The sequence below is a fragment of the Bombina bombina genome, chromosome 6 (genome assembly GCF_027579735.1).
Source record: "Bombina bombina isolate aBomBom1 chromosome 6, aBomBom1.pri, whole genome shotgun sequence".
In the NCBI taxonomy this organism is placed as follows: Eukaryota; Metazoa; Chordata; class Amphibia; order Anura; family Bombinatoridae; genus Bombina; species Bombina bombina.
In genome coordinates this window covers 445,465,511-445,479,432 of record NC_069504.1, presented here as the reverse complement: position 1 = coordinate 445,479,432, position 13,922 = coordinate 445,465,511, and the positions used below count along the sequence as shown (strand labels likewise).

Here is a 13,922-nt window from a genome sequence, read left to right as displayed (position 1 = left end):
TATTACATCAAAATGAAACTGGGCACTTTATAAACTACAGAACTAAGAAATTATACAGGCACAAGGAACGTATATTTAAAGGAAAATACAATTGGGACTAGTCGTTTATTGAAACGATTCATATATATATACACATTTTTTACTTTTCTTCTCAAAGTGTGACTTTACTTTGTTTTGTGTGCAAACAGTCAAACCTTTTGTACCAAAATAATAAGGTGGATTGGTGATATATCAGCTATTCAGCTACTACCGCAACATAAAGAGTGGTGCACCACTATATTTCTAAACTTGCAAACAAGTTGTATATGTAAATCCCCAATTTTCTTTTAACTCTATGCAATAGCATTTTTAAATTATTGAAATACTTGCCTTTACTCTTTAAGTTCTTAAATATTTAAGACCGGTCATAAAATTAGGATTTTACCTATGTGTTTATTAAAATAAATGTGTTTGTATTTTATAAAAAATTTGCTTTATTGATTTCATAATATATTCAAACAACATATGCCTATATCAGTGACACATTCCCTGCTGCTGTTTAGCACAATCGAACCAATTCAGGATTTTACCTATGTGTTTATTGATATAAATGTGTTTGTATTTTATCACTTATTTGCTTTATTGATTTTATATATTTGCCTATACCAGTGACACATTCCCTGCTGCTGCTAGCGCACTCTCACTAATTTATATATTTCTTGCTGTTTTTTTTGGTCTATGGAGGCTTGGTCGCCTTCCTTATTGTTAGTGAAGGAGTGGTTTTTAGCTTGACCAGAGAGTGGGACTCTAGAATCCTCAGAGGTTATGGCTCAGTTCAAGAGCAGTGACGTCTTCTTGGATCTCTGGCATGAGATCTCTATGGTTCTTATTGTTGGGCAGCTATCTGGTCCTCTGAACATTCTTTTTCTTTTTTACTTCTGTTGAAGCATCATTCGGGAGAATGGGTTTGTTGCAGGCTATGGTGCCCTCAGATTTGGGCCGCCTGCCCTTTTGCCCTCCCGTTAGCATTCAGTGTCCTCTGTAGCTTGGGTATTGTTACCCACAAGTAATGAATGCAGCTGTGGACTCTCCCCTGTATTTAGAAGGAAAACATAAATTGTGACTTACCAGATAATTTCCTCTCCTTCGATACAGGGAGAGTCCACAGCTCCCACCCGTGTTCTCCGTTGGGCGGACTTAAATTTATATATTTTCTTCTGGCACCTTTTTCACCCTGATATTTCTCCTTCTGTTTCCTTGTTCCTTCGGCAGAATGACTGACTGGGGGTTGAGGGAAGTAGGGGAGGTATTTAAGCCTTTGGCTGGGGTGTCTTTGCCGCCTCCTGGTGGCCAGGTTCTGTATTCCCAAGTAATGAATGCAGCTGTGGACTCTCCCTGTATCGAAGGAAAGGTAATTATCTGGTAAGTCATAATTTGTTTTTGTCCGGGTCCAGTGCCACCCTAGGTACTCTTCATTAAAGCAAGGTTGTCTTTAAGTTTCTACAATTTAGAAGAAACCCTCATTTAAATTCTCGATTTCCTAAACATTTGAGAGGTTCTGCAGGTATTTTTGTTTTTCTGTCTTTATTTTTTTCCTGGTCTTATTCAATTTATTTGCAATTGTACTGTTCTGTTTTATGTTGCTAGGAGTGCTTGATACGGAACTTACTTTCTTTGATATTTGTTTTATTTCAGATTGATGAACAGATCGAAAGCATGTTTAACTCTAAGAAGAGAGTGAAAGACATGGCAGGACCAGGGGGAGCTGGAATAGGAGGAAGTGGCAGTGGTGGATCAGGTGCTTCTGCAGCCGGTTCCGCACCCTCTGGTGGAAATGCTGAAAAACTGGAGATGGCAAGACGCTTGGCCGATAGAATTAGTGTCAACAAAAATTTGGGTGCAGAAGCACAGGTATGTATATAACTCTTTTTTCACAATATAAAACATCGTAAATCAACTAAATTAGGAAGCCATAACTCAGAATAGAATGTAAGAATTATTAAAATATATGCTACAAATGCTTCTTGTCAATGTATAATCAGGCATTTACCACGTAGTAAACAAAGTGGATTTAATTAGGTTTGTACTAATGAATGCACTGTATTTAAATATAAAAGGGTTAGAGTAGAGTGCACTTGTGTGGTGTTTGTGTCCTCTCTGGTGATCTAGTACCAGGGAGGGAGCACCCTGATTTTAAAAAGTTATTTTGGTAATGATTTATCTCTTTATAACAAGTTTGTTAGAATTTCCAGTAATGTTTACGATCTTCTTCAATTCTGCTATTTCTGTTTGATTTGATGTAACAGGATGTAATGCAGATGGCTACAAATGCTATTCTTAGAGGAGGTACAATATTGGCTCCAACTGTTTCTGCAAAAACAATAGCCGAACAGTTAGCAGAAAAAATTAATGCAAAACTCAACTATGTCCCAGTGGAGAAACTGGAGGAAGAGAAGCAAGATGCTGGGGCTAATGAATCATTCAAGAGATATGAGGAGGAGCTGGAGATTAACGATTTCCCCCAGGTAATATTTCAAGGATCCTATTTAACATACTACCTTACCTTGTGTGTTATTACTTAGGGGTCCTATGCTATGCAGGTATTCTGCCTTATGGCTTGTCATTTTCCTTTTTCAGACTGCCAGGTGGAAGGTGACCTCAAAGGAAGCTCTCCAAAGAATCAGTGAATACTCAGAAGCAGCCATTACCATTAGGGGAACATATTTCCCTCCTGGCAAAGATCCCAAAGAAGGAGAAAGAAAAATTTACTTAGCTATAGAGAGTGAGTATGAGATTTATTACAAGATATGTAAGGTTATCTATTATCTACACGTCATGAGGTACTGGAACCTTTAAGGATGTGATGTAAGTACAAAGCTTTTTGTGGTAGGAAGAATTGACGGATGAGAAAGGAACGTGTGGACAAAAAATAAATGTTAGACTTATGCAAAAGTAAGGTTACTGGTCTTATTTTATAAGAAGCTTAGTCAAACTTTTTTTATAAAAAAAAAATTTAATTTTATAAAAATAAAATAAACAAATTGATCCGTACGATAGCAGTCACATTCCCTGGCCTTCATTTTAGTCTACCATAATTTTTATACAAAAACATATGCAAGCTTTGTGGATTTTGGGATTTATTTTCCAAATTATTAGAATAGATTTTGAATCAAATTGCTCAAATTACATATAGAACAGGACAATGTGGTTAAGCATACAAATGAATGAGTGAACAATTACTTTCTAGGGGTTTTCACTGAGGTTTTTATAGGTCTTCATATATTCAAAAGGAGAATACATAAGTGAAATAGTAATGTATTTAATATTGATGATGACCCAGTGCGTTTTGAATGCAGATTTTTTTTTTCCAAGGTTTACTGCACTCATATTTTCTGTCATTCATATGAAAGTGTACACAATTTTAACATGAGCTGGGTCCTAAGCTTAGATTACTGCTTTTCAAAGTAAAGATATCAAGAGAACGATGAAAAATTGATAATAGGAGTAAATTAGACATTCGGTGAAAGTTAATTTTCTGCCTAATCATGAATGCCATCCATTAATCTTATAAACCAGTATGCAGTCGCTAACTTTTTTTTCTTTCAATTCCTTCTTATTTTTGATATAATACTTATTTTTTTTTTATCACATACCGTTTTCTTTTTTTAAGACACGATGAGTCCACGGATCATCTAAATTACTAATGGGATATGCCCCTCCTGGTCAGCAGGAGGAGGCAAAGAGCACCACAGCAGAGCTGTTAAATAGCTCCTCCCTTCCCTCCCACTCCAGTCATTCTCTTTGCCTACGTTAGTGATAGGAAGAGGTAAAGTGAGGTGTTAGTATAGATTACTATTATTATTTTTTGAAGCAGTGCAAAATGTGCTGCTTTGTTCTAGGGTGTAGCAGGAGTCCATATCAGTCTCTTCAGTAAAGCCTTGGTGGCTTTAGAGCTATGGGAACTTGTGGGACATAATTCTCACTGCGCCTCCCATTTCTTCTGTTAAGTGTGATCAGTCCACGGGTCATCATTACTTCTGGGATATTACTCCTCCCCAACAGGAAGTGCAAGAGGATTCACCCAGCAGAGCTGCATATAGCTCCTCCCCTCTACGTCACTCCCAGTCATTCTCTTGCACCCAACGACTAGATAGGATGTGTGAGAGGACTATGGTGATTATACTTAGTTTTATATCTTCAATCAAAAGTTTGTTATTTTAAAATAGCACCGGAGTGTGTTATTATCTCTCTGGCAGAGTTTGAAGAAGAATCTACCAGAGTTTTTGTTATGATTTTAGCCGGAGTAGTTAAGATCATATTGCTGTTTCTCGGCCATCTGAGGAGAGGTAAACTTCAGATCAGGGGACAGCGGGCAGATGAATCTGCATAGAGGTATGTAGCAGTTTTTATTTTCTGACAATGGAATTGATGAGAAAATCCTGCCATACCGATATAATGTCATGTATGTATACTTTACACTTCAGTATTCTGGGGAATGGTACTTCACTAGAATTACACTGTAAGAAATACATAAAGCTGTTTAATAACTAGAGATTATGTTTAACGTTTTTGCTGGAATGTAAAATCGTTTTCATTTACTGAGGTACTGAGTGAATAAATGTTTGGGCACTATTTTTCCACTTGGCAGTTGCTTAATCTGTTTTTCTGACAGTTTCTGTTCTCCCTCACTGCTGTGTGTGAGGGGGAGGGGCCGTTTTTTTGGCGCTTTTACTGCATCAAATATTTCAGTCAGCAACTCATTGTATTCCCTGCATGATCCGGTTCATCTCTACAGAGCTCAGGGGTCTTCAAAACTTATTTTGAGGGAGGTAATTTCTCTCAGCAGAGCTGTGAGAATTATAGTTTGACTGAGATAAAAAACGTTTATTCTGTAATTTGTTTCCTGCTTTCAGAATTTATCTTTGCTAATGGGATTAAACCTTTGCTAAAGTTGTGTTGTTTACAAGGATTGAGGCTATAACTGTTTCAATTTATTAATTTTCAACTGTCATAGATCTTCTGTGCTTCTTAAAGGCACAGTACGTTTTAATATTATTCTAATTGAATTGTATTTCCAAGTTGCAAGTTTATTTGCTAGTGTGTTAAACATGTCTGATTCAGAGGATGATACCTGTGTCATTTGTTGCAATGCCAAAGTGGAGCCCAATAGAAATTTATGTACTAACTGTATTGATGCTACTTTAAATAAAAGTCAATCTGTACAAATTGAACAAATTTCACCAAACAACGAGGGGAGAGTTATGCCGACTAACTCGCCTCACGTGTCAGTACCTACATCTCCCGCTCAGAGGGAGGTGCGTGATATTGTAGCGCCGAGTACATCTGGGCGGCCATTACAAATCACATTACAGGATATGGCTACTGTTATGACTGAGGTTTTGGCTAAATTACCAGAACTAAGAGGTAAGCGTGATCACTCTGGGGTGAGAACAGAGTGCGCTGATAATATTAGGGCCATGTCAGACACTGCGTCACAGGTGGCAGAACATGAGGACGGAGAACTTCATTCTGTGGGTGACGGTTCTGATCCAAACAGACTGGATTCAGATATTTAAAATTTTAAATTTAAACTGGAAAACCTCCGTGTATTACTAGGGGAGGTGTTAGCGGCTCTGAATGATTGTAACACAGTTGCAATACCAGAGAAAATGTGTAGGTTGGATAAATATTTTGCGGTACCGACGAGTACTGAGGTTTTTCCTATACCTAAGAGACTTACTGAAATTGTTACTAAGGAGTGGGATAGACCCGGTGTGCCGTTCTCACCCCCTCCGATATTTAGAAAAATGTTTCCAATAGACGCCACCACAAGGGACTTATGGCAAACGGTCCCTAAGGTGGAGGGAGCAGTTTCTACCTTAGCTAAGCGTACCACTATCCCGGTGGAGGATAGCTGTGCTTTTTCAGATCCAATGGATAAAAAATTAGAGGGTTACCTTAAGAAAATGTTTGTTCAACAAGGTTTTATATTGCAACCCCTTGCATGCATTGCGCCGATCACGGCTGCAGCGGCATTCTGGATTGAGTCTCTGGAAGAGAACATTGGTTCAGCTACTCTGGACGACATTACGGACAGGCTTAGAGTCCTTAAACTAGCTAATTCATTCATTTCGGAGGCCGTAGTACATCTTACTAAACTTACGGCGAAGAATTCAGGATTCGCCATTCAGGCACGCAGGGCGCTGTGGCTAAAATCCTGGTCAGCTGATGTTACTTCTAAGTCTAAATTGCTTAATATACCTTTCAAAGGGCAGACCTTATTCGGGCCCGGGTTGAAAGAGATTATCGCTGACATTACAGGAGGTAAAGGCCATGCCCTGCCTCAGGACAAAGCCAAAGCCAAGACTAGACAGTCTAATTTTCGTAATTTCAAAGCAGGAGCAGCATCAACTTCCTCTGCACCAAAACAGGAAGGAGCTGTTGCTCGCTACAGACAAGGCTGGAAACCTAACCAGTCCTGGAACAAGGGCAAGCAGACTAGGAAACCTGCTGCTGCCCCTAAAACAGCATGAATTGAGGGCCCCCGATCCGGGATCGGATCTAGTGGGGGGCAGACTTTCTCTCTTCGCCCAGGCTTGGGCAAGAGATGTTCAGGATCCCTGGGCGCTAGAGATAATATCTCAGGGATACCTTCTGGACTTCAAATACTCTCCTCCAAGAGAGAGATTTCATCTGTCAAGATTGTCAACAATCCAGACAAAGAAAGAGGCGTTTCTACGCTGCGTACAAGAGCTCTTGTTAATGGGAGTAATCCATCCAGTTCCACGATCGGAACAGGGACAGGGGTTTTACTCAAATCTGTTTGTGGTTCCCAAAAAAGAGGGAACTTTCAGACCAATCCTGGACTTAAAGATCCTAAACAAATTCCTAAGAGTTCCATCGTTCAAGATGGAGACTATTCGGACAATTTTACCTATGATCCAAGAGGGTCAGTACATGACCACTGTAGATTTAAAAGATGCTTACCTTCACATACCGATTCACAAAGATCATTATCGGTACCTAAGGTTTGCCTTCCTAGACAGGCATTACCAGTTTGTGGCTCTTCCATTCGGATTGGCTACAGCTCCAAGAATCTTCACAAAGGTTCTGGGTGCTCTTCTGGCGGTACTAAGACCGCGGGGAATCTCGGTAGCTCCATACCTAGACGACATTCTGATACAAGCTTCAAGCTTTCAAACTGCCAAGTCTCATACAGAGTTAGTGCTGGCATTTCTAAGGTCACATGGATGGAAGGTGAACGAAAAGAAAAGTTCACTCATTCCACTCACAAGAGTTCCCTTCCTGGGGACTCTTATAGATTCTGTAGAAATGAAGATTTACCTGACAGAGGACAGGCTAACAAGACTTCAAAGTGCTTGCCGCACCCTTCATTCCATTCAACACCCGTCAGTGGCTCAATGCATGGAGGTAATCGGCTTAATGGTAGCGGCAATGGACATAGTACCCTTTGCACGCTTACACCTCAGACCACTGCAACTGTGCATGCTAAGTCAGTGGAATGGGGATTACTCAGACTTATCCCCTTCTCTGAATCTGGATCAAGAGACCAGAAATTCTCTTCTATGGTGGCTTTCTCGGCCACATCTGTCCAGGGGGATGCCATTCAGCAGACCAGACTGGACAATTGTAACAACAGACGCCAGCCTTCTAGGTTGGGGTGCCGTCTGGAATTCTCTGAAGGCTCAGGGACAATGGAGTCAGGAGGAGAGTCTCCTGCCAATAAACATTCTGGAATTGAGAGCAGTTCTCAATGCCCTCCTGGCTTGGCCCCAGTTGACAACTCGGGGGTTCATCAGGTTTCAGTCGGACAACATCACGACTGTAGCTTACATCAACCATCAGGGAGGGACAAGAAGCTCCCTAGCTATGATGGAAGTATCAAAGATAATTTGCTGGGCAGAGTCTCACTCTTGCCACCTGTCAGCAATCCACATCCCGGGAGTGGAGAACTGGGAGGCGGATTTCTTAAGTCGTCAGACTTTTCATCCGGGGGAGTGGGAACTTCATCCGGAGGTCTTTGCCCAAATACTTCGACGTTGGGGCAAACCAGAGATAGATCTCATGGCGTCTCGACAGAACGCCAAGCTTCCTCGTTACGGGTCCAGATCCAGGGATCCAGGAGCAGTCCTGATAGATGCTCTGACAGCACCTTGGGACTTCAGGATGGCTTACGTGTTTCCACCCTTCCCGTTGCTTCCTCGATTGATTGCCAGAATCAAACAAGAGAGAGCATCAGTGATTCTAATAGCACCTGCGTGGCCACGCAGGACTTGGTATGCAGACCTGGTGGACATGTCATCCTGTCCACCTTGGTCTCTACCTCTGAAACAGGACCTTCTGATACAGGGTCCCTTCAAACATCAAAATCTAACTTCTCTGAAGCTGACTGCTTGGAAATTGAACGCTTGATTTTATCAAGACGTGGGTTTTCTGAGTCAGTTATTGATACCTTAATACAGGCTAGGAAACCTGTTACCAGAAAGATTTACCATAAGATATGGCGTAAATACCTATATTGGTGTGAATCCAAAGGTTACTCTTGGAGTAAGGTTAGGATTCCTAGGATATTGTCTTTTCTACAAGAAGGTTTAGAAAAGGGTTTATCTGCTAGTTCATTAAAGGGACAGATCTCAGCTCTGTCCATTCTGTTACACAAACGTCTGTCAGAAGTTCCTGACGTCCAGGCTTTTTGTCAGGCTTTGGCCAGGATTAAGCCTGTGTTTAAAACTGTTGCTCCACCATGGAGTTTAAACCTTGTTCTTAATGTTTTACAGGGCGTTCCGTTTGAACCCCTTCATTCCATTGATATAAAGTTGTTATCTTGGAAAGTTCTATTTTTAATGGCTATTTCCTCGGCTCGAAGAGTCTCTGAATTATCAGCCTTACATTGTGATTCTCCTTATTTGATTTTTCATTCGGATAAGGTAGTCCTGCGTACTAAACCTGGGTTCTTACCTAAGGTAGTTACTAACAGGAATATCAATCAAGAGATTGTTGTTCCTTCTTTATGCCCAAATCCTTCTTCAAAGAAGGAACGTCTACTGCACAACCTGGATGTAGTCCGTGCTCTAAAATTTTACTTACAGGCAACTAAGGAATTTCGACAAACGTCTTCTCTGTTTGTCATTTACTCTGGGCAGAGGAGAGGTCAAAAAGCTTCCGCTACCTCTCTTTCTTTTTGGCTTCGTAGCATAATTCGTTTAGCTTATGAGACTGCTGGACAGCAGCCTCCTGAAAGAATTACAGCTCATTCTACTAGAGCTGTGGCTTCCACTTGGGCCTTCAAGAATGAGGCCTCTGTTGAACAGATTTGCAAGGCTGCAACTTGGTCTTCGCTTCATACTTTTTCCAAATTTTACAAATTTGACACTTTTGCTTCATCGGAGGCTATTTTTGGGAGAAAGGTTCTTCAGGCAGTGGTTCCTTCTGTATAAAGAGCCTGCCTATCCCTCCCGTCATCCGTGTACTTTTGCTTTGGTATTGGTATCCCAGAAGTAATGATGACCCGTGGACTGATCACACTTAACAGAAGAAAACATAATTTATGCTTACCTGATAAATTCCTTTCTTCTGTAGTGTGATCAGTCCACGGCCCGCCCTGTTTTTAAGGCAGGTAAATATTTTTTAATTTATACTCCAGTCACCACTTCACCCTTGGCTTTTCCTTTCTCGTTGGTCCTTGGTCGAATGACTGGGAGTGACGTAGAGGGGAGGAGCTATATGCAGCTCTGCTGGGTGAATCCTCTTGCACTTCCTGTTGGGGAGGAGTAATATCCCAGAAGTAATGATGACCCGTGGACTGATCACACTACAGAAGAAAGGAATTTATCAGGTAAGCATAAATTGTTATTTTCATGCTGCCCTATATCCTTCAGTCCGAGGTATTCATTGACTCAGCATTTCTCTTGTTAAGTGTAGTCAGTCCACGGGTCATCCATTACTTATGGAATATATCTCTTCCTAACAGGAAGCTGCAAGAGGATCACCCAGCAGAGCTGCTATATAGCTCCTCCCCTCACATGTCATATTCAGTCATTCTCTTGCAGCCTAACTAAAGATAGGTCGCTGTGAGAGGTCTGTGGTGTTTTTTAACTTGGTTTATTTCTACAATCAAAAGTTTGTTATTTTAAATGGCACCGGAGTGTGCTGTTTATTCTCAGGCAGCATTAGAAGAAGAATCTGCCTGCGTTTTCTATGATCTTAGCAGACGTAACTAAGATCCACTGGCTGTTCTCATCTGAGGAGTGAAGTAACTTCAGAGAAGGGGAATAGCATGCAGGGCCCCCCTGCAAATGAGGTATGTGCAGTAATTATTTTTCTGAGGAATGGAATTGACTGAGAAAATACTGCTGATACCAATGTAACGTAAGTTAAGCCTTAAATGCAGTGATAGCGACTGGTATTAGGCTGATGAGTGTGTGTACACTGAATGTATTTTTCTAAGGAATGGAATTGACTCTGAAAATACTGTTAAGACTGAAATAATGTATGAGCCTTAACTGCAGTAAAAACGACTGGTAGCAGGCTTATTAATAACAATTCATAACTTTTCAAATGTATGTTTAAAACGTTTACTGGCATGTTAATCGTTTTTTGTGAGGTACTTGGTGATAAAACTTATTGGGGCATGATTTTTACCACATGGCCATCTTTGTTTTCTGCATAGAAACAGTTATCTGAGCTTCCCCACTGTTGTAATATGAGTGGGAGGGGCCTATTTTAGCGCTTTTTTGCGCAGTAAAAATTCAGTCACAATCTGTCTACTTCATCCTCCATGATCCAGATCGTCTCTAGAGAGCTCAGGGGTCTTCAAAATTCATTTTGAGGGAGGTAATCAGTCACAGCAGACCTGTGACAGTGTGTTTTGACTGTGAGAAAAACGTTAATTATTAAATTGTTATCCGTTTTTGGGTATTAAGGGGTTAATCATCCATTTGCTGGTTTCTGCAATCCTTTGCTAACTTAATACATTTACTGTGAAAAATTGGTTGCTATAACTATTTTGGTTCATTGTTATTTCAACTGTGACAGCTTTTTGTGCTTCTTAAAGGCACAGTAGCGTTTTTTATATTGCTTGTAAATTTATTTAGAAAAGTATTTCCAAGCTTGCTAGTCTCATTGCTAGTCTGTTTAAACATGTCTGACACAGATGAATCTCTTTGTTCACTATGTTTAAAGGCCAATGTGGAGCCCAATAGAAATTTATGTACTAATTGCATTGATGCTACTTTAAATAAAAGTCAATCTTTACATGTAAAGAAATTATCACCAGACAACGAGGGGGAAGTTATGCCGACTAACTCTCCTCACGTGTCAGTACCTTCGCCTCCCGCTCAGGAGGTGCGTGATTTTGTGGCGCCAAGTACATCAGGGAGGCCCTTACAAATCACTTTGCAAGACATGGCTACTGTTATGACAGAAGTATTATCTAAATTGCCAGAATTAAGAGGCAAGCGCGATAGCTCTGGGTTAAGGACAGAGCGCGCGGATGAGGTGAGAGCCATGTCAGATACTGCGTCACAGTTTGCAGAACGTGAAGACGGAGAACTTCATTCTGTGGGTGACGGATCTGATCCAGGGAGACTGGATTCAGAGATTTCTAATTTTAAATTTAAGTTTGAGAACCTCCGCATATTGCTAGGGGAGGTATTAGCGGCTCTGAATGATTGTAACACGGTTGCAATTCCAGAAAAATTATGTAGGTTGGATAGATACTATGCGGTACCGGTGTGTACTGACGTGTTTCCTATACCTAAAAGGCTTACAGAGATTATTAGCAAGGAGTGGGATAGACCTGGTGTGCCCTTTTCCCCTCCTCCCATATTTAGGAAAATGTTTCCTATAGATGCCACCACACGAGACTTATGGCAGACGGTCCCTAAGGTGGAGGGAGCAGTTTCTACTTTAGCTAAGCGTACCACTATCCCGGTGGAGGATAGTTGTGCCTTTTCAGATCCAATGGATAAGAAATTAGAGGGTTACCTTAAGAAAATGTTTGTTCAACAAGGTTTTATCTTACAGCCCCTTGCATGCATTGCGCCTGTCACTGCTGCGGCGGCATTCTGGTTTGAGTCTCTGGAAGAGGCCATTCGCACAGCTCCATTGGATGAAATTATGAACAAGCTTAAAGCACTTAAGCTAGCTAACGCATTTGTTTCTGATGCCGTCGTACATTTAACCAAACTTACGGCTAAGAACTCCGGATTCGCCATCCAAGCGCGCAGAGCGCTATGGCTTAAATCCTGGTCAGCTGACGTGACTTCTAAATCTAAATTGCTTAATATTCCTTTCAAAGGGCAGACCTTATTCGGACCCGGCTTGAAAGAAATTATAGCTGACATTACGGGAGGTAAGGGCCATGCTCTACCCCAGGACAGGGCCAAATCAAAGGCCAAACAGTCTAATTTTCGTGCCTTTCGTAACTTCAAGGCTGGAGCAGCATCAACTTCCTCCGCTCCAAAACAGGAAGGAGCTGTTGCTCGTTACAGGCAGGGCTGGAAAGTTAACCAGTCCTGGAACAAGGGCAAGCAGGCCAAGAAACCTGCTGCTGCCCCCAAGACAGCATGAAGAGAGGGCCCCCTATCCGGAAACGGATCTAGTGGGGGGCAGACTTTCTCTCTTCGCCCAGGCTTGGGCAAGAGATGTTCAGGTTCCCTGGGCGTTGGAGATCATATCTCAGGGATATCTCCTGGACTTCAAAACTTCTCCTCCACGAGGGAGATTTCATCTTTCAAGGTTATCAGCAAACCAAATAAAGAAAGAGGAGTTTCTACGCTGTGTACAAGACCTTTTACTAATGGGGGTGATCCACCCAGTTCCGCGGACGGAACACGGGCAGGGATTCTATTCAAATCTATTTGTGGTTCCCAAGAAAGAGGGAACCTTCAGTCCAATCTTGGACTTAAAAATCCTAAACAAATTTCTAAGAGTTCCATCATTCAAAATGGAAACTATTTGAACCATCCTTCCCATGATCCAAGAGGGTCAGTACATGACCACAGTGGCTTTAAAGGATGCCTACCTTCACATACCGATTCACAAGGATCATTATCGGTACCTAAGATTTGCTTTCCTAGACAGGCATTACCAGTTTGTAGCTCTTCCCTTCGGATTAGCTACGGCTCCAAGAATCTTTACAAAAGTTCTGGGCTCACTTCTGGCGGTACTAAGACCGCGAGGCATAGCGGTGACTCCGTACCTAGACGACATTCTGATACAAGCGTCAAGTTTTCAAACTGCCAAGTCTCATACAGAGATAGTTCTGGCATTTCTGAGGTCGCATGGGTGGAAGGTGAACGTGGAAAAGAGTTCTCTATTACCACTTACAAGGGTTCCCTTTCTAGGGACTCTTATAGATTCTGTAGAGATGAAAATTTACCTGACAGAGGCCAGGTTATCAAAACTTCTAAATGCTTGCAGTGTCCTTCATTCCATTCCACACCCGTCAGTAGCTCAGTGCATGGAAGTAATCGGCTTAATGGTAGCGGCAATGGACATAGTACCATTTGCGCGCCTGCATCTCAGACCGCTGCAATTGTGCATGCTAAGTCAGTGGAACGGGGATTACTCAGATTTGTCCCCCCTACTAAGTCTGGATCAAGAGACCAGAGATTCTCTTCTATGGTGGCTCTCTCGGCCACATCTGTCCAAGGGGATGACCTTTCGCAGGCCAGATTGGACGATTGTAACAACAGACGCCAGCCTTCTAGGCTGGGGCGCAGTCTGGAACTCCCTGAAAGCTCAGGGATTATGGACTCAGGAGGAGAAACTCCTCCCAATAAATATTCTTGAATTAAGAGCAATATTCAATGCTCTCCTAGCTTGGCCTCAGTTAGCAACTCTGAGGTTCATCAGATTTCAGTCGGACAACATCACGACTGTGGCTTACATCAACCATCAAGGGGGAACCAGAAGTTCCC

At 41.7% G+C, this 13,922-nt stretch overlaps 1 protein-coding gene across 1 annotated transcript in view; it reads left to right on the top strand.

Moving 5' to 3' along the window:
• DDX46 (DEAD-box helicase 46) overlaps positions 1-13,922 on the top strand; it is a 377,912-nt gene that overhangs the window by 339,282 nt on the left and 24,708 nt on the right. Inside the window, exons 19-21 of the mRNA XM_053717210.1 lie at positions 1,675-1,890; positions 2,286-2,504; positions 2,617-2,761. Coding sequence (XP_053573185.1) covers positions 1,675-1,890; positions 2,286-2,504; positions 2,617-2,761 — 580 coding nt within the window. The remainder of the gene's footprint in view (positions 1-1,674; positions 1,891-2,285; positions 2,505-2,616; positions 2,762-13,922) is intronic.